Genomic DNA, 20,191 nt, shown 5'->3' on the forward strand with positions numbered 1-20,191 from the left:
ACAGGGCCCTCGCCCCTGCCCGCAGGTCTGCCGGGAGCCTCACCGAGTCCCAGCAAGGCCAGAGGGAGTGACGAAGGGGCTTATTCCACTCCACAGCTCGCTCCTACCCCAAGGAGCTGATGAAGTTCTTCTTCAGCCAGATGGAGGTGGGTAAGGAGGCCATCCGCGTGGGGACACTGTCCCTGATTCGGGCTGTGGTGAGCGCAGAAGGTGAGCATCAGTGGGCAGGTGGGGTGGCAGAGGGGGGGTGTTGAGTCTGGGCCACTGGCTCTTCCCCTTAGAGACACTGCTGTGGCCCCAGGGAGCCATGTCTCTTGGTGGCTCCTTATTTTTCTGTGACTCTAACCAGCACTCTGGCCCACCCCAGCCTCTGAGTCTGGATCTCCCTATGGACCTTTAAAGGGGATCCAAAGGCCAGATCTACAGTTTAACCAACCTGTGGGCCTGACCACAGTGGCCCATGGATTCCATGCCTACCCTTAGCCTCTTTCTAATCCCTGAGCCCCAATTCCAAACCTGGCCTTGGTATCAAAGGTAACAGATGTCCCCACCAATTCCCTACTGACATGGCACCTATGAGTTTGAACAAAGTGCCCTCTTGGACAGCGTGTGCCTTGAGGGTACTTAATGGTTGGAAGAACGCGGGCAGCTCCCGCTTGGCCTTGAAGCTGCATGCCTCTGTGCAGTGCAGACTGTGGGCTGGGAAGTGCTGAGGGACTCCGGATCCAGCGTCTCTAGGGTTCTAAAGTAGGTAACTAGACGTGAGGCACCTTCACCCACATGATTTAAGTAACAATGAGATCCTGTTTACCTAGTTCGTGGACAGAGATGCTAAGGATGACGGCTAGAGTTGGCCTAGGCATTTCTGTAAAAGGCCACATAGCAAAGGTATTTTTAATTATGTAGGCCGTATGGACAAGCGTGTCTCACCTCTGCCACTGTAGAGTTAAAGCAGTTGTAGACTGCCGAGCTGGCCACGTTCCAACAAAACTTCACTTACAAAAAGATTAGACTGCAGGCTCTGCTTTTCCCATTCCTGGTCTAGGCCAACCAGAAACCAGCTCTCCATACTCTCCATACTTCATTGGAAGAGATTTTAACTGATAAAGGACTGTGGATGGTCAATTAAATCAGGGCCAAACCTTGGGCTCAATAATCTAACATTTTGTCAATTATGTGAAAGAAATAATCGCCAAAGGTGATTTGACATTAGTGTCCATTAAAACATTGTGCTTAAACCAAAACTTCAGAAACAGCTGCAGTGTTTTTCTGCGGGGAATTTGTGGAATAAATTATGGTGTATCTTCATAATGGGATGCTATCCACCACTAAGAGGTGGAGTGGGTCCCTAGTTCTCCATGGCAGAGCTGCTCTGTCGGTATTAAGCACAGCATCGCCGTGCGGGGCAGGGCATATGCCATGGCCTCGGGTGCACGAAGGAGATCTGCTCTGGGCACGCTGACCCTGTGAAAGTGGTTGTCTTTTATCTTAATTTCACAATGAACATGAACAAATTTCACTTTCAGAAGAAATAGTTTCCATCTTAGAGGCGAAAACCTGAGACTGTGCCCTTCTCTTACCTGCCACCTTCTACCTGTTCTCGTTTCCTCTTTTCCTACCCAGTGGTGACTAGGTGACTCCAAGCCCTGAACGCCTTGTTGTACTTCCTTTCCAGACGGCTCCAGGACCTTCTCTTCCTTGCCTCACTTAATCTTCCTTCTTTATCTGGTGTCAGTTGTCTGACTCGCACACACGCACACAGCCCCATGGTGCGCTGGGCACGGTGTTAACACGTTCTCGTTCACACACAGGCACAGAAGGGCTCAGCAGTGCACCTGAGGCCACACAGCTTGATTATAGTGGAGGCAGGGTTGAAGCCAGGCAGCCTGGCACCAGTCCTCAGTCTTCACTGCTGAGCTTTGCCACCCTGTGTGCCCAGCCTGTCCCCTCAGGCTGCAGGGATCCAGGCAGGGTTCACGCTCTTGCGTGGAGGCCTTGCCTTAAGGAGAGGGTACCGGGGTCAAAGGAGGCCTGTAGCCAAGGGGACAAGGTGTGAATCTACGCCGCCTGGGCCTCAAGGGAGGGTGCTGCTGGGGACGGTATGAGGACACGCTGTGCCCAGGAGGAGCCTGGCTAGAGACATTCTAAGAAAGTGTCTTTGGGATGTTGGAGGGGATTTAAAGGGGAGGTGACAGGGAGAGGCCACCTGTTGTCTCCCTGAGCCACAGACCTCAGACCCGTCTTCCTTTTTCAGACCCCAAAATGAGTCTTAGGACCATCTACTTGGCCATTCGGGTGGTCAAGAACAGCCTCTCTGATGCACGGTCCAAGGTAACAGGGCAGGAGCCTGGAGAGATGGCACGAGGGGACCCCGTCAGGGGACCAGCCCTCTGGGTGGAGGCCTTGATGGGAGCCCCGGCTTCCCACTCAGTCCTGCGTAGGCCCAGAGGAGAGTGGCAGAGGGAGCGGCTCTGCTCAGGAGGCCCTGGTGGTCACTGGGGAGCTTTCAGGGCCGTGTCCTGGCACGGCCACCAGGTTGGAGGAGAGCCCAGCTGAGCGGCACTGGCTCCAGCCACATGGCGGTGTGGCTTTGGGAAGAGAGCCACAGAGGACCCCTGCCCCCAGGAACAAGAGCTGGGACCACAGCCCCAGCTCCAGGGCAGCCTCAGCCGCTGGGTGGGTGGGTGGGGGGCAGCTCCGGTCCAGCTGTGGGCTGGGAAGGGGTAACTAGGACGGGGGGCAGCACAGAGGTTGTGGGGGAGATGGGCCAGGAGCACGGGTGTCAGGAGAGGAGATCTTCAATGCCTGGAGGCTTCCAGGGGGAAAGTGCTGGCTTTCCTTCTCCTCTGCGTAGCGAGTCTCACTGGAGTAAGCCCAGAGAGCCCAGGATGAAAGACGGGCCTTCCCCCACCCCCCAAGACCCCTAAGATGGGCCACCACATGTCAGAGGGTGGGAGTAGGTGTGTCTCAACATGGGCACACGGCAGGGTGGGTCCCGCAGATGGGATGAGGCGTGTTGCCAGAGTGGGCAGGAGCCAGGTGGCTCCTGAAGCCCCTTCCAGCCCTTAGTTAGCAGTGCCAGTTCCCATTTGTCTCACCCGACAGGACTGGGTACTGGGTGCTGAGTTCCTGCCCTGGGGCCCTCCCCACACCAGCAAACCGTGACCCTGTCCCTCAGGTGAGGATGGCTATTCTCCGCATCATCGGCCAGTTGGCTCTGTCAGGCTACCAGGACCGGATCAAAGGTTGGGGCCTGAAGTACGTGTCTGTGCAGCTGACCCTGTCCACCTACAAGCTGGTGAGTGACCCTGACATGCACACCATGGAAATGCTTCCAAAGCATTGAGCATGAATGCTACTTTATGGACCTGTGATTACTACGCAAGGGCACAGGGGCACAGCAAGCCCAGAGGTCCAGGTGTGGGCAGGAGATACACAGGCAGGAGACCTGTGCATAGCAGTGAGCATCCGGGAGACCAGTGTCTGGGCATGGATTCCCCAGGGGAGTAAGAAGACCACAGCAAATCTCTGCTAGCCCTCCAGCAGGGGCCCTTCATTCTGTCTTCCAGACAAATCACCGGGATAACTTTTATCAGAGGGACTTGGAGGAGAAGATGGTCCACAAAGTCACCATGGACACCGTGAAGATCATAACCTCTTCTGTCAGTGGCATGACCAATGTGAGTCCACTCCTTGCCCAACCAGCCACCATGGTAGAGCCAATGGCTCCTGTCCGCACCTGGAAGACTGGAGAGGAATGGGCACGCGGCGGCTCTGCACTCTCACCTCTTCCATGCTCACTGTCTGCAGCAGCTGGGGGTTGGGGGGTCTTTGTCTTCCACTTGCCTGAGCTCTTTCCCTTCAAAATCCAACTCCAGAGCCATGTATTTTGTGGGTGTGTTTGTGTGTGTGTGTAAGGAAACAGTCCACGAGCATTTAGCAAGTTCCTGCTGCGTGAAAGACGTGAAGGTACAGGCTGGGAGGACTCCACATGATCACAGGGAACCCAGAGTTATAGGAGAAACAACTTTCAATTGCAATGAAATGTGACAGAGCAATAAGATAGGAAAATTTTACTATAAACACATCAAGAAGGGGATGTAAATCTGACTGTCACAACCAGCAAGCACAGCTGGGTCATCTGCCCAGCATGCAACTCCAGAGGATTTGAGGTCAGGAAAGGGGCCTAGACAAAGACAGTGTATTGGGTGTAGGTCTGGTATTAGGCTGGCAGGCAGGGTGTGAGACCCTCCTGACCAAGGCCGGGCTGGCAGGAGTCAGTGTAGGCTGAGTGTCAGTGGTGTCTGGGGCCAGCTCTGGGCAAGTTGGCTGAGGCCTATGCTGTGCATGTAGCCTGCCAGTCTTGGATGGCCATGGGATGCCTCCAGCTGGACCTGGGTTCCTTTTCCCCTGCCCACCCCAGGAGTTCTGGGTACGGCTCCTGTGCTACATCATGGAGACAGACTACACGGAGGCCTTGACACCCATCTGCATCAGCCTCACGAACCTGGCCGAGCGCCAGCTCCACAGCAAGGATGCAGAAGCAAGCATGAGTGGCAAGTGCAAACACGGTGAGCAAGAGCCCTGAGCCCGCTGGTGGGACCTGGCTGCTGGGTCTGTTCCTTGTCACCCTTTCCCAAGTCCCCTCAACAAAATTCTCTAGGAAGCGCCCAGAATGCACCTTGCCACATCTGAGGAGGTGCTGGAGTCCTGGGGAACTTCCTCCTGGTAGCACACTCTTCATGTCCCCATGTCCCCAGTCCATACCCCTGGCCCAGACCCCACCTTGGGGGCCTCCTGCCCAGGCTCTCTCCAGGTGTGGTCTTTATGGGTCTCTGTTCTGCTGACCTCTCTGAGTCAGATAGAGGGACTATAGTTGTTCATCCAGGTCTTCTGTAAACTGACCCCATGATGGTCCACCCCAGGGTGGACACTGTTAACACCAGATTCTCAGAAAAGCAGCTAGGCCCATCTGCTATGGATTGCGCTGTCCCCCTCCCTCCCACTTCTAGTGCTGAGGGGGCTGCTCTCACGGGCTTGGGCTTCCCAGGGATGGCTGTGGCTAGTGATGCTGGCAATTTAGTTAGGCCTTCAGGATCCATGGTCTGCCTAGCTGGCCCCCTGAGGTCTTCCTCGTGGGCCTTTTCACTTTGGGACTGAGTCCTCTCCTGAGTTCCAACACCTACAACTTCTTAGCAGGCCTGGCCCCTCCCTTGTTTATCCATCCAAGTCCCCGGAGTTTGCTTTGCATGGGCTCATTGACCCCCAAAGCCTGCAGGGGACAGGACGGGTGGAAGCAGGCTTTCTAATTACTGCTGGCTCAAGGGAAGCTAAGGTTCACAATAGGGGACAAAACACTATCATGGCAAGTCTGGTAACCATTGCAACGACCACCCAGGGGTAAGGTCTGATATAGTACCTCCTGCACTCAGCACGTCAGCATGAGTTTCCCTTGTGCTGAGTCAACTATAGTGATGTTCTTTATTGGAAAGTCCCCTGTGCTGACCCAGTTTCTGGATGGAGTCATGCTGGGAAGGCACCTCCCAGGGTCAAGTCCCCCTCAGGGTATGTGGGCATGTCCTGGTATGGGATGGGCAGCCTCAGTTCAAGTTGCATCTCCTTCCTCAGTGGACCTGCCTGCACCTCAGAAGCTGCTGGCCCGTCTCTTGGTGAGTGGCTGACCTGCACATGCCCAGGCCTGGCAAGGCTATGCCCTGTGGTGCCTCTCTCTTGAGCTGTTCATTCCCTGAGCCCCAGGAGCAGAGAGCCAGGGTGCAGTGAGGGAGCTGGGTGCTTAGCAGGACAGAGTGTCCCAGACCCCTATTGTCCCTGTTGGGGAGAAGTGGCAGGGGCAGTGTGCTCAGATGGCCAACCCAGCTTCCTCTGCCCAGAGCATCTCCAGGACACTATCAATGGGCTGCCTGCCCCTGGGGGTGGGGGTGAGGGGTCTGTCCTGTGGATATAATCCATGCTCCACTGAGGCTTGGGGTGGATGAGGAGGCCAGGCCTGGCCTCTCTTGCCCCACCCCCATCAGCATTCTCTGTAAGGGACTCTCTGTCCTGGAGGTCCTTGGACTCTGTTTGAAAACCGCCCACCTTCACCTCCACTTACAGTGAGGGCATGAACCCCAAGACGGAGGGAGGTGTCAGGCCCTGCTGCGCTCATGACCTGGTATTTTGCAGGTGCTGATGTCGTCACCCTACAAGGGGGAGGGCCGTGGGGTCGCTATGCTGCAACTCCTGAGGACCCTGAGCCACAGCATTGCGCCCACCATGGCCAATGTGTGGGAGCAGGAGATCCCCCTGCTGATCCGGTACCTGGAAGGTGAGGTGCCCACCTCGTGTGTTCACTGGGCACAGATTGCACGGCTTGGGCACCAGGAACCTAGGCTCCAGGTGGACCCACGTGGCCTACTTTGGTCCTGAGAGCTGGCCAAGGAGCGGGAGGTGGGGAGCGAAGTGCTGCTGGCCAAGGGCTCTTGTGGAGGCCTGGGATGGCAGCAGGGTGCTGACCAGGGACGACAGAGGGGCAGCCCGTGCCATCAGCTGTGTGCCCCCACAGAACACACAGAGTTCACCTGGAATCAGAAGGCCTGGGAAGACAAGCTCATTCAGGTAAGGGCGACCAGGCTGCTGAGACCTGGATGGGTGGGAGAGCCAGTGGATGGGGGGGCATTGGTGGGGTTGGATAGGCAGGTGAACTGAGGAATGGGAGGACATTGGGGGGTTGGACGGGGCGGTGAGCTGAGGAATGGGAGGACATTGGGGGGTTGGACGGGGCGGTGAGCTGAGGAATGGGAGGGCATTGGTGGGGTTGGACAGGCAGGTGAGTGGAGGAATGGGAGGGCATTAGTGGGGTTGGACAGGGAGGAGAGCCAGTGGATGGGAGGTCATTGGTGGGGTTGGACAGGCAGTGAACTGAGGTATGGAAGGGCATTGGTGGGGTTGGACGGGGAGGAGAGTGGAGGAATGGGAGGGCATTAGTGGGGTTGGACAGGGAGGAGAGCCAGTGGATGGGAGGGCATTGGTGGTGTTGGCTTGCGGGGTTTAGGGTCCCCTAAAGGATACATTCTCCTTCTGTCGGAGAAGACTTGGAAAGCATAAAGTTCCTAGCTATACTCTCTCATCAGGGAGACCCCAGAGAACCCAGCACCTGGGGATGCATCAGTGTGGCATCTGTCCTGCCAGCCCCCAAGGGCACAGCCATCCCCTACCCACAGACACCAAGCATTAGTGCTGGATTGGGGCTCCATGGACTGTGAGCTGGAGATTTGGGGAAGGATGCCCAGAGAGGGCAAGCCATTACTCGAGGTCATACAGCATTCCCAGGGCCCGGCAGGGAGCAGGGCTGGTGTCCATGCATCTTCTTTCTCCCCAGTTTCTGAGACTTTCCCTCAAGACAACTCGGGGGACCAGCTGGAGCCTGCGCCTGAGCAAGGAGCTGAACAACCAGATCGGGAGCTTTGATAGCCCCTCTTTGGAAAAGGTTTGTCCCCACAGCACAGAGCGTTTGGAGAGGGAATGGGGAGTGCAGAGGGTCCCCACGTGCGGGAGACCAGCAGGACCCTGGCTGTTTGCAGTTCCTGGGAGAAGGGGCGGTTGGAATTGTCCAGGGAGTCTTAGTTTTTTGTTCTGTTCCAACTGGGTCTTTGATTTGTTTATGTTCCAGATTCTGGTTGGTAATCACATGAAAAATGATTTGAAAATCCCTTTTTGTACAAAACTAAACAATTGTTGAAAGAAATCAGGGAAGGTCTCAATAAGTGGCAAGCACCTGTGTTCACAGACATAGGATTATAAAGATGGTGATTCTCCCCAAATTTATGTACAGATTCAACTCCTCCATAATCCCAGTTAGCTTCCCGCCCCCTCGTACACTGACGATCTAATCCTCAGATTCATATGAAAATGCAAGGGGCCCAGAGTAGCCAACAAAACTTACCTCCTGATTCCAATCTTCCGACCCAGCTGCAGTAAGTAAGACAGGGTGGTCCTCACATAAGGATAGACAGGAAATAGCACTGAGAGTCTAGAAATAAACTCTCACATTTATGGTGAATAGATTTTTCAATAAGGGTGCCAAGACAATTCAACAGGCAAAGAATAATCTTTTCAACAAATGGTGCTAGAACAGCTGGCTGTCCACATGTAAAAAGAATGGAATTGGACCCCTTCCTCACACCATACACACACATTAGAATGGGTAGTTGGCAAAAATAAGAGCTGAAAGTGTAAAATTCTTAGAAGAAAACTTAGGCATAAGACTTCATGACTTTGGGTTAGGAAAGACCTTCTGAGATAGGACATCAGAAAAGAATAGGTGATAGGAGAAAGAAAAAAATAGAATGAGCATCATAAAAATTAAAATCTCTTGCACTGAAAATAATACCATTGAAAGGATGACCCACAGAATGGAAGAACATATTTGCAAATCAAACATTTGTACAATGTGTGCACACACACACACACACACTTGTGCATACACACACACACAGCAACTTATTAATACAAAGACAGGTCAACTAAAAATGAAAAAGGTATGTAAATAGACTTTTCTTCAAAGATGATGTATATATGGCCAGTAATCACACGAAAAAAATGTTCAAAGTCACTACTACCATTAGGAAATAGAAATCCTAACCACAAAAAAATGTCAATTAATACCCACTGGGACAAAAGAGAGATGATAATGCGTGTTGTCAAGGGTGGAGAGATGGAACCTTCATATGTTGCTTTGTTTGTTACGGGGGGATATAAATTGGTGCAACAGCTTTGGAGCATAGTTTGGCATTTTGTTAAAATGGTAAATACATAGTTACTATATGATGTAGCAATTCTACTCCTAATTATTCACAGCTAGAAGAAATTAAAACCTATGTCCACATAAAACTTATACATTAATTGTTCATTGTATCAATATCCCCAAGGTGACAACAACCTAAATGTCCCTTAGTAGATGAACAGATAAACGAAAATGGTACATCTATGCAATGGAATAGTATTCAGCCATGAAAAGATAGGAAGTACTAATACATGCCACCTCTAAAGTGAATCATAAAAACAAAGAAGCCAGATGCAAGGGAACACAAAGGACCATGTGTTAAATGATTCTATTTATATAAAATGTTCAGAATAGACACATTTCGAGGTTAAAAATAGATTCGTGGTTTTCAGGGGCAGGGGGACTTTGGAATGACTACAAATGGGTATGGAGTTCCTTTTGGGGTGACAAAATGTTCTAAATTTAAGTAAATATGTGATGATGGTTGCACAACTCTGAATATACCCTTGAATTTATATGTCTTAGATGGATGAGTTTTATGGCATATGAACTGTATCTCAATTTAGATGTTTTAGAAAATGTTTTTAAGTTACCAACACAAATTCTATTTGTTAAATATGTTCTCTTCCTAATTGAGTGTGTAAAATAACAGCAAAGTGTGCCTTACAGATTTCTTCCACTAGCTGAACACTGTAGCTTTGTAGGCATATGGTTAAGTAGGATGATTTAAAGCCCATTTGAAAAAAGTTGTAGGCAGCATTGAATAAGCAAGTGCATGAAGTTCAACATGCCACAGTAACTCAGCTATCCCAAGCAAGTAAATATGTGAATAAACAGATTTTTAAGAAGAATTTCAGTGGCTCAGATAACTTGAAAACCCAACTAGATACAACATAATAAGGAACCCCATGGAGACCCTCCCTGTCCCCCCTCTCCTACTGACATTCCCAGGAAGCAGGGAGTAGATGGTGACAGATGCGTACAGCCAGTCCTTTCCCAAAACTAATGTGCAAAAACCAAAAAAAATCATCTTTCCAATATGCAAATAGAACAGCAAAATAAAGTGAAAAAAGACTCCATTCAAAGTCCCAACATGATGGAACACATAAACAAATAAAATCAGGGGCATATGACCCAGGCAAGGTGGCACATGCCTGTAATCCCAGTGGCTTGGGAGGCTGAGGCAGGAGGATCATGAGTTCAAAGCCAGCCTCAGCAACTTAGTGAGGCCCTAAGCAACTTAGCAAGGCCCTATCTAAATAGAATACGAAAAGGCCTGGGATGTGGCTCAGTGGTTAAGCACCTCTGGATTCAATCCTGTGTACAAAAAAAAAAATTTAAAAAAAAATAGGGAACTTGTGACATAGGTGGAACCAGTGTGACGAACAGTGGTGAGACAGGAAGTGAGGAAGACCTGAGCCAGCGACACGGCTCCTGTAGCTCCTGTGCTCGGGCAGCAGCCTCAGTGTGCAAAGGGGTCCACCTTGGTTCCCACTGAGCAACGGTGTCACTTACTCCCAGTCAGAGTCCTTCAGGGGGCATTGGTGGCAATGTGCTGACTTTATGGGATGTGACAAGAATATTTCCAAGGTCACCTGAGTGATGAAATGAAAGAAAGTCCTGAGAATGTGTGGAAAGCGAGTTGAGGAAGGGTTTCTTATGGTTGTACCTGACGTGGAGTTACACCTGTCATGGATCCACATAAACATAGGAGAGTTATGTCCGACTCATTCTACTGTCTTTCTCTTCCCAGTCCCCCTTCCTTCCCCCCATGCTTCCCAGTTCAATCAGGTGAACCTCCACCGGCCCCTCCACCTATTACGAATCAGCATCTGCATATCAGAGGGAACATTTGGCCTTTGGATCTTTGTGCACTGGCTTCTTTGACTTAGCATGGTAGTCTCCATTTCCATTCTTTTACTGGCCAATATTACTTTATGGCTGAGTAATATTTCATTGTGTGTATGGGCCACATTTTCTTTATCCATTCATCTGTTGAAGGGCACCTAGGTTGGTTCCATAGCTTAGCGATTGCAAATTGACCTGCTATAAACATTGTTGTGGCTGCATCACTATAGTATGCTGATTTTAAGTCCTTTGGGTATAGTCCAAGGAGTGGGATAACTGGATTAAATAGTGGTTCTATTCCATGTTTTCTGAGAAATCTCCGTACTGCTTTCCATAGTGGTTGCACCAAATTGCAGTCCCACCAGCAATGGATGAGTGTGCCTTTTCCCCCACATCTTCACCAACATTTGTTGTTATTTGTATTCTTGATGATTGCCATTCTGATTAGAGTGAAATGAAATTTCAGAGTAAGTTAAGTTGCATTTATCTAATTGCTATTCATTATCTAATTGCTATTCATGTTGAACATTTTTTTTCATATATTTGTTGGTGGATTGTATTTCTTCTTCTGTGAAATGTCTGTTCAGTTCCTTTGGCCATTTATTAGTCGGGTTATTTGGTTTTCTGGTGTTAAGTTTTTTGAGTTCTTTATATACCCTGGAGATTAGTGCTCTGAGATGCAGGTGCCAAATATGTTCTCCCATTATGTAGAGTCTCTCTTTGCATTATTGATTGTTTCCTTTGCTGTGAAGAAGCTTTTTAGTTTGATAACCATCCCATTTTTGATTCTTGATCTTACTTTTGTGCTTTAGGAGTCTTGTTGAGGAATTTGGTCCTAAGCTGACATGATGGAGGTTTGGGACTACTTTTCTTCCAGTAGGCCCAGGTCTCTGGTCTAGCCTAGGTCCTTGACTCTCTCTGAGTTGATTTTTGGGCAGGATGAGAGATAAGGGTCTGATTTCATTTTGTTACATATGGATTTCCAGTTTTTCTAGCAGCATTCGTTGAAGAGGCTCTCTTTTCTCCAATGTGTGTTTATGGTGCCTTTGTCTGCACTTATGCATTTATGTGGGTTTGTCTCTGTGCCTTCTATTCTGTACCATTGGTCTTCATGTCTGTTTTGGTGCCAGTAACATGCTCTTTCTGTGATTATTGCTCTGTAGTATTGTGTAAGATCTGGGGTTGTGATGCCTCTTGCTTTACTTTTCTTGCTGAGGATCGCTTTGGCTGTTCTGGGCCTCTTGTTTTTCCAAATGAATTTCATGACTGCTTTTTCTATTTCTATGAAGAATATCCCAGATCATTAATGGGAATTGCATTAAATCTGTATAAAGCTTTAATTTAATTTAATTGCATTAAATCTGTACGGTCATTTTGACAATATTAATTCTTCCTATCCAAGAACACTGGCAATCTTTCCATCTTTTAAGGTCTTCTTTACTTACTTTCTTTAGTGTTCTGTAATTTTCATTGTAGAAGACTTTCACTTCTTTTGTTAGATTGATTCTCAATTATGTTTTTTTTTTGAGGCTATTGTGAATGGAATGATTTTCCTAATTTCTCTTTCAGTTGATTCACCACTGATGTTTAGGAATGCATTTGATTTATGAGTGTTAATTTTATATCCTCCTACTTTGCTGAATTCATTTCTATAAGTTTTCTAGTGCAGTTTTTGGGTCTTCTAAATATAAATCATGTCAGCAAAAAGGAAGAGTTCTTCTTTTCCAATTCATGTCTCTTTAATAGAGTTTCCAGGACTATGTTGAATAGAAGTGGTGAAAGAGGGCAGCCCTGTCTTGTTCCAGTTTTTGGAGGGAATGCTTTCAGTTTTTCTCCGTTTAGAAAGATGTTGGCCTTGGGTTTAGCATAGATAGCTTTTACATGTTGAAGTATGTTCCTATCATCTCTAGTTTTTCTAGTGTTTTGAACATGAATGGATGCTACATTTCGTCAAATGCTTTTTCTGTATCTATTGAGATAACCATGTAATCCTTGTCCTTAAGTCTATTGACGGGATGAATTACCTTTATTAATTTCCATATATTGAACCAATCTTGCATCCCTGGGATGAACCCCACTTGATCATGGTGCACCAACTTTTAAGTATGCTTTTTTGTATGTGATTTGCCAGTATTAAGAATTTTTGCATCTATGTTCATCAAGGATATTGGTCTGAATTTTTCTTTCTTTGATTTATCTTTGTCTGGTTTTGGTATCAGGGTGATACTAGTCTCATAGAAGGAGTTTAAAGGGGTTCCCTCCTTTTCTATTTCATGGAATAATTTGAGGAGGATTCGTGTTAGTTTTCCCTTGAAGGTCTGGTAGAACTCAGCTGAGATTCACCTGATCCTGGGCTTTTCTTTCCTTGTAGGCTTTTGATGGCATCATTGCTTGAAATTTCATGGCTTGAAATTGATCTATTTAAATTTTCTATGTCTTCCTGATTCAATTTGGGTAGAACATATGTTTCTAGAAATTTGTCAATATCTTCAAGATTTTTGGTTTTATTAGAATATAAATTTTCAAAATAGTTTCAGATTATTGTCTGTAATTTAGTTATGTCTGTTGTGATATTTCCTTTTTTATTGTGAATTTTAGTGATTTGAATTTTTTCTCTTTCTCTTCATTAGCTTGGCTAAGGGTTTATCAACTATATTTTATTTTTTCAAAGAATCAATTTTTTGTTTTGTCAATTTTTTTGATTGTTTCTTTTGTTTCAATTTCATTGATTTCAGCTCTGGTTTTAATTATTTCCTGTCTTCTACTGCTCTTATTAATTTGTTCTTATTTTTCTAGGGCTTTAAGATATTATGTTAGGTTATTTATTTGTTGACTTTCTAGTCTTTTAATGAATGAGCTCAATACAATGGACTTTCCTCTTAGCACTGCCTTTATAGTATCCCAGAGATTTTAATATGTTTTATTGCTGTTCTCATTTATCTCTATATTTTTAAATTTCATGCTTGATTTCTCCTGCTATCCATTCAATAACATGCAATTTAGTTTCCAGGTGTTGAAATAGTTTCTATTTTTTTATTAGAGATTTCTAATTTCATTCCATTATGATCTGATAGGATGCAAGCTGTTATCTCTGTTTCTTTCTTTCTTTTCTTTTTTTTGCTGATAGTTGCATTGTAGCCTAAGATATGGTCTATTTTGACATGTTCCTCATGACAAAAACACTCAGGGTCACTCCAGGTGAACTGGGTTGCACGAAATAATCACACAAGAGACAAAGATACTTTTTTCTTTGGGGTCCTGTGACAGCGTCTCTGACCTTAAGGGTCCACAGAAAGAGAAAGAGAGTGAGCATGTGCTGAACCCTTTTATTGAGGAGAAACCATTCAAATAAGGCAAGGGGTCAGGTTTCAGGGGGTTGAATCTAGCTTCGTGTAGTCTGCTGTCAGCAGGTTGACTGACATCCAGGAAGGCCACATCCAAAGGCAGAGCAACGAGAAGGGGACACCCAAAGGGTGTTTCCATGGAACATTCTATCCCAAACAGGGCAAAGGGGTAAAATTACAAAGGAACAGGTGAGTGTGGCTCAATCCATGGGTGACCTGCCTACATCTGAAGACACGCCCTCAAACTTCCTGGACCAGGGCAATGTCCAGGTCCCTGTGAGATGCAGTGACAGTCAGAGCCTCTCCGCTCCAGGACGGAAAGAGCAAATCATTCAGAGTGGCTCCCCACGCTATTGTAGAGAAGAATCGTGTGCTGCTATGAAGGAAGTGTTTTCAATCACTGATGGATGAAATGTTTTATATATGTCTATTTAGTCTAAATTATTAATTGAATGATTTACTTCTATAGCTTCTTTATTTAGTTTTTGTTTGGAGGATATATCCAGTGGTGAGAGAGATGCTAAAGTTACTCACTATTTTTGAGTTGTGGTCTATCTAATTCTTAAAATTGAGAAGGGTTTGTTTTATACACACACACACACACACACACACACACACACACACTCCATTGTTTGGGGCATAAATATTTATGCTTGTTATGTCTTATTTATGTATAATCCCCTTAAGCAATATAATGTCCTCCTTTGTCTCTTCTGATTAACTTTGGCTTGAATTCCACCTTATCTGATATGAGGACTGACACCCCTGCTTGTTTATGAGCTCCATGTGAATGGAATGTTGTCCCCATCCTTTTACCTTTAGTCTGTGGATGTCTTTGCCTATGAGGTGAGTCTCTTGGAAACAGCATATTGTTGGGTCTAGTTTTTTAACCCAATCTGCCAGTCTGTCTTTTCATTGAAAAGTTTAGTCTATTTACATTCAATGTTATTATTGAGATATGGTTTTTATTCCCTATCATTTTGATTGATCTCTGGTTTTTAATTTGAATTAGTTTTTCTTTGATTGACTATTCTTATATTCTTCTAGTATAGTTCCTCCCTTTGCTGTTTTTCACTTTCATTTTTCATTTCTTCTTCATGAAATATCTTAGTGAGTATGTTTTGTAGTACAGGCTTTCTAGTTGTGAATTCTTTTAACTTTTATTTATCATGGAAGGTTTTTTATTTCATCATCAATTCTGAAGGTTAATTTTGCTGGGTACAGCATTCTTGGCTAACATCCATTTTCTTATCATTCCATGACCATCTAGCTTTGAGGGTCTGTGTGGAGAGATCACCTGACATCCAGATTGGTTCCCCTCTAAATGTGACCCATCATTTTTCTCTGGCAGCCTTTAAAATTCTAACCTTGTAATGTATGTTAGAAATTTTCATAATAATATGCCTTGCTGTGGGTCTGTTGTAATTTGATGTGGTGTCCTGTAAGCCTCCTATATCTGATTTTCTACTTCATTCTTTAGGTTTGGGAAATTTTCTGATATTATTTCATTGAAAAGTTTGTGCATTTCTTTGGTTTGTGTCTTTGAGCCTTCATCTGTCCCAATAAACCTTAAATTTGGTCTTTTCAGGTTATTCCTATTTCTTGGAAGTTCTGATCATGGTCTCTTAGTATCTTTTCTCCATGGTCGATTTTGATTATATATTTTGTCCTCCTTCATTGCCTAGAACTCTTATCTTCCAAATGATGTAATCTGTAGTTGATGCTTTGCAATGATTTTTTAAATTTGGTTTATTGATTCATTCATTTCAAGGATTTCTGCTTGATATTTTAACAGAATCTCTATCTCCTTATTGAAGTGATCTTTCACTCTTTTATTTTCTCTCTGATTTCATTCCTTACAGCATTCTTTACCTTGCAGATCAGTTTACCTATGTACATTCTAAACTTCTTCTCTGATATTTCTTCTACTATTCTGTTACTGGAGTAACTTGGTTTGTTTGGGGTGATTTGTTCCCTTGCTTTTTCATATTGTTTATGTGTCTGGGTCTGAGGTAGTAGGGTTTCTATCCTGGGGACTTATAGCATCCCTGAAGGTTTCTAGTACCTCACCATGTAAGAGGAGATGAATAATAACAACAACCAATGCAAACAATATACAGCATTAAACAAAGTAGTTCCTTCTATCACATCTATGATATTAATTGTCCCAATAAACAGAAATGATATGATTAGTTATTGCCTACTATAAAAAAGTAAGTTTGCCAAAGGGTTTACAATGGTGAACAGGGAGAATGGTGAATAGTGAACAGGGAGAGAATAGAAGTGATATAGGATGTGATAATTATAAGGTTGGAGGAAAGAAGATAGAAATAAAAAATTAAAGGAAGAGTGAAAAAGAGAACAATAGAGATTGGCTGTTAGCAGAAGAAAAGAGAGAATTGGGGAAACAGTTTCTCTCTTAAAAGTTAAAAATAAAAATATAAGAATATAAAACAAAAATTAAATACAGTAATCAAACATGCTAGGCCTCAAAAACTGATCCATGAAAACAAACTGGCTTGAAAAATGTTGAAATGAGAAAAAAACACAAATATGAGTGTTGTATAAATGACCATGAACCATTAAGGTCACAATTAAATACAGAAAAGAAAAAAATCTTGATGGAGAGTTAAAGAATTCTTCCTGTTGGAGTTCACAAGACTCCCAGCTTCTTAGCAGTGTTAGGGGGTTCTTCTCTGGAGGGTGCTGCTCCGCCCTCTGGGTTGCTGGAGCAGGAGAGGTAATCCCATAGGCAGAATTCCTGGAGGCAGGGTTTAGGCTCAGGCTGGCTCTAGGTGCTTTGCTGAATACCAGTTTGTCCGGAGATTTCAGATCAGCTCCCCTCCAGGGCCCAGCCATTGCCAGTCCACATTGGAAGTCTGCACCCCAGGATCTCCCCTGCGTTCCATTTCTGTGGTGGAGGAGCCCATCCTTAGTCCACTAGGTCCCCTCTGGACCCCATGTTTCCTGGTCTTGATTCAGTCTCCAAACTCAATCTCTCCTGCCCTTCTCTTTCGAGTTCCCGGCCAAGTGCATCTCCCGCAGCCGATCCTGCAAGCAGCCAGGTTGGAGGTGAAGGGATAGAGCCCAGTGGGTTTTCACGTCCAGTACCCCCTGTGTAAACCTCTCTCCATGTTTGATTTCCTCCTGGTCACTTAGGCACACTGTGTCGTGCAGTGTGGGTTTTCCAGGTCTGCATTTCAGGCCAAACTCGGGTTTGCCAGAAAACAGCTTCCCAGGTGCCGGCCCTGATGCTGCAGCTACAACACGGTTTCTTCCTCAGTCTCCGCACACTGCTGGGAGAGATGGGGGCTTCTTTCCTGCACAAGGATGCTGTGCACCGTGCCTGTCGGTTTAGTCGGGTGGTGTCTTTGAGCTCTAAATTCACCATACCCAGACATGCTTTGGGCTGCCTAAAAATTCCCTCGTCCCTCCGCTTGGCTCGCAGAGGGACTGCTCAGGCTGGTGCCTCCGACTGTGCAGTGGCTGTGGCCTGGGGTTTCTTCCTCATTTTATTATAGCCAACCTCCCGAGTCCCCGATCTGCTTTGAATGCCCGGCTTAAATTCCAGACAGGTCTCCCGTGTTTCCTGTTGTTGCTTTGCTCACCCTCCCAGAAGCTGCCCAGCTGCTTTCTTGGTTTCACACCTCCTGTATCCCACCGTCCTGAAAACCCTGACCCGAGCTGAGGCTTTCGATAAGCCAGTGTTGGAACATGAGCCTCAGAATGGGACCGCTGGGTTTTAAACCCCGGTTCCACCTCCTGTGTGTTTTCCTCACCTCTGGATTCAACAGCATTTGCCTGATCAAGTTCCTGTGAGGATTATGTGATTCTTCTTATGTTTCCAAGTATAAAAGTAAAATTCTTACAAACAATAATAATAAAGTAACCCACTAGAAAAATTGGGGAAAGAATAGAGCCAGAAATGAAAAGGGGTAATATGTCTCAGGAGGAGAATGTGGAAAGGTGGCCAGCGTGACTAGTGATCAGAGAAGCAGGTCGACCTGAGGATGCTCCAGGCTCACTGAGCATCCCTGGGTCAGGGAGTGGGTGGAGAGACCCGTGGGCCCCACTTACTAGGGAGAGGATTTGGCTCAGGCTGCTGAGATGTGCACCACGCCTGCCTGTATACAACCAGACCCCCAGAAAAAACTGAATATTTATTTTAAAGAATATAGGACTCACATAGCTATATGTACAGTATAAGATGATAATAATTAATGATAAAAATCTGGAGGGATGTGTAGGAAGCCCTCCGCAACAGCGCCACCTGGAGGGGGAACGGGCGGTCTGAGCTCCCTCCCTCCCTCCCACTCTCCAGGGCTTTCTGTACCGGGCCTTGGGCTTCACCTTGGCCATGGGGCTGGAGGCTGACAAGGTGGAGCTGCTGCTGCTGGAGCTGCTGTACAAGACTGACTACAGCAACGACTTTGACCGGGAGGTGAGGGTGTCCACAGCCCCTCAAATCCCCCAGGCCCCTTTGGATCCCGGGGGACGTGTGTTCATTCCTGTGGACATGCATGTGTGTGCACGTGTGCTCGCACCCCGCTCTCCCCCTGCCCCAGGCCCTCACCCTGCCTGGCGGGGTCTCCCCACAGGGCGTGGTTCTATGCTTTGGCCTGTGTGCCCGGGGCCAGGCGAGGACCGTGCTCAACGTGCTCCAAGACTTCGAGGACAGGATCCAGGAGTCGGAGCAGTCCTGGCAGATCAGTGCCTGGCGGGTGAGGCCCCCCGCTCCACTCTGGCCTCCGGGCCTCTGAGCACAGCACAGCTGGTGTGCCGCGTTCCCCTGTGTCTCCCATTGCTTCGACGACTGAGAACATGTGAGGAGCACAGGGAGGGCCTTTGCAGGAGCCTGATATCGTCAAACGGTCGTCCCTGAACACTGGGTCCCTCAGTCCAGGTGGAAGCCTCCTGCGTGCAGGACCACCCATCAGCTGTGAGGGAGGGAGGTTGATGGGGACACCACCAACCAGAGGCCACTTGTGCACTCCTTCACACCTTCATCAAGGTCAAGGCTCCTACCAAAGATGCTGGGTTGGCGCTACCCACGTGCTAAGTGGACCGTGTATGCTGGAGGGGCCGTGTGTTGGAACATGAGCCTCAGAATGTGACCGCTTGGTTTTAAACCCCGGTTCCACTTCTTGTGTGTTTTTCTCACCTCTGAATACAATAGCATTTACCTGGTCAAGTCCCACTGTTTAGAGAAGAGGACATGGAAGTTTGTCCACATGCACAAACTTGGACAGGGGCAGCCAGGTCCCTTCTCTGGAGCCTCAGAAGACGATGCTGCAGGCTGGCTGAGCCACCATAGGAAACCATCTGCTGTCAGTGCCCTGGGCTTTGGCATTGACCTCAAACCCCTGCCTGGAGTCTGGTTGTGTGGATGGAGAGAATTGAGCCTGTCCCTGGCTTCTGCCCCAGCTCCTCCCTCAGCAGGACTGAGAGCCAGCCCTACCCAAGGCTAGCAGTGCGTGGGGCCCCCGCGTCCTGTGCAAGGGAAGTCTGGCCTCCCACGGCTCCTCCCGCTCAGAGGGTGTGAGCACCAGGAAGGCAGGGCCACGGGTCCTCAGCTCAGGAGCATTGGCCTTGAGCAGGTGCCTACAGGGAAGGCATGAAGCAGATAAAGGCAGCCTCTGGGTAGGGGTGTCCCCCCAACCTCCCTTAGCCGATGGGTGGTCCTGCTGTCTGTCACTGGACTGAAGCCTCCTGGGGGAGGCAGGGCTCTGGGTCTGTCTTGCTCAATGCTTCTTGTCATTCCTGGTGTATATGGTGGGTGCTCAGCCCAGATGGAAATGAGTATGTTGGTGCGTGTGTGAACCAGGGCCAGGCACCCCGACACAGTCGTGGGGGCACTTGGTGACTCTGCAGCTGCTCCCCCCCCCCCAAGAGGGGTGAGCTGGGAAAGCCTGCGTCCCCAGTGGTCCTTGCCCTTCCTCACTGCCCCACAGAAAGACCACCCCTGGAGGCGGGAGACCGTGAAGAGTGCCCTCATGGTGATGTATGGCTGTGTGTCCTCTTACTGCCACCCCCAGATGCTCCTCTCCCACGTGGACACCCCCATCACCGCTAAGATCATTCACCACTACTCCAGCAGCTGCCAGGTAACCCACACGGGGCCGGGTGCCTCCCTTGAGCCTCGCTGCTGCGTGCCCTGCATCACCTCCTGAGCAGTCCCTGCCCAGGAGACAGGCAGGAGTCCTCCCTGGTGCTCAGC

General features: G+C 47.7%; 1 protein-coding gene across 1 annotated transcript in view; it reads left to right on the forward strand.

Annotated features, from left to right (window-relative positions):
• Window positions 1-20,191, forward strand: part of Mroh2a (maestro heat like repeat family member 2A) — a 59,118-nt gene that overhangs the window by 17,146 nt on the left and 21,781 nt on the right. Inside the window, exons 12-23 of the mRNA XM_078018485.1 lie at window positions 97-210; window positions 2,255-2,331; window positions 3,179-3,298; window positions 3,570-3,680; window positions 4,424-4,571; window positions 5,629-5,669; window positions 6,184-6,325; window positions 6,563-6,615; window positions 7,379-7,486; window positions 18,296-18,415; window positions 18,573-18,695; window positions 19,926-20,078. Of these exons, the coding sequence (XP_077874611.1) occupies window positions 97-210; window positions 2,255-2,331; window positions 3,179-3,298; window positions 3,570-3,680; window positions 4,424-4,571; window positions 5,629-5,669; window positions 6,184-6,325; window positions 6,563-6,615; window positions 7,379-7,486; window positions 18,296-18,415; window positions 18,573-18,695; window positions 19,926-20,078 (1,310 nt within the window). The remainder of the gene's footprint in view (window positions 1-96; window positions 211-2,254; window positions 2,332-3,178; window positions 3,299-3,569; window positions 3,681-4,423; window positions 4,572-5,628; window positions 5,670-6,183; window positions 6,326-6,562; window positions 6,616-7,378; window positions 7,487-18,295; window positions 18,416-18,572; window positions 18,696-19,925; window positions 20,079-20,191) is intronic.

Source organism: Ictidomys tridecemlineatus, chromosome 7 (genome assembly GCF_052094955.1).
Source record: "Ictidomys tridecemlineatus isolate mIctTri1 chromosome 7, mIctTri1.hap1, whole genome shotgun sequence".
NCBI classification, from domain to species: domain Eukaryota; kingdom Metazoa; phylum Chordata; class Mammalia; order Rodentia; family Sciuridae; genus Ictidomys; species Ictidomys tridecemlineatus.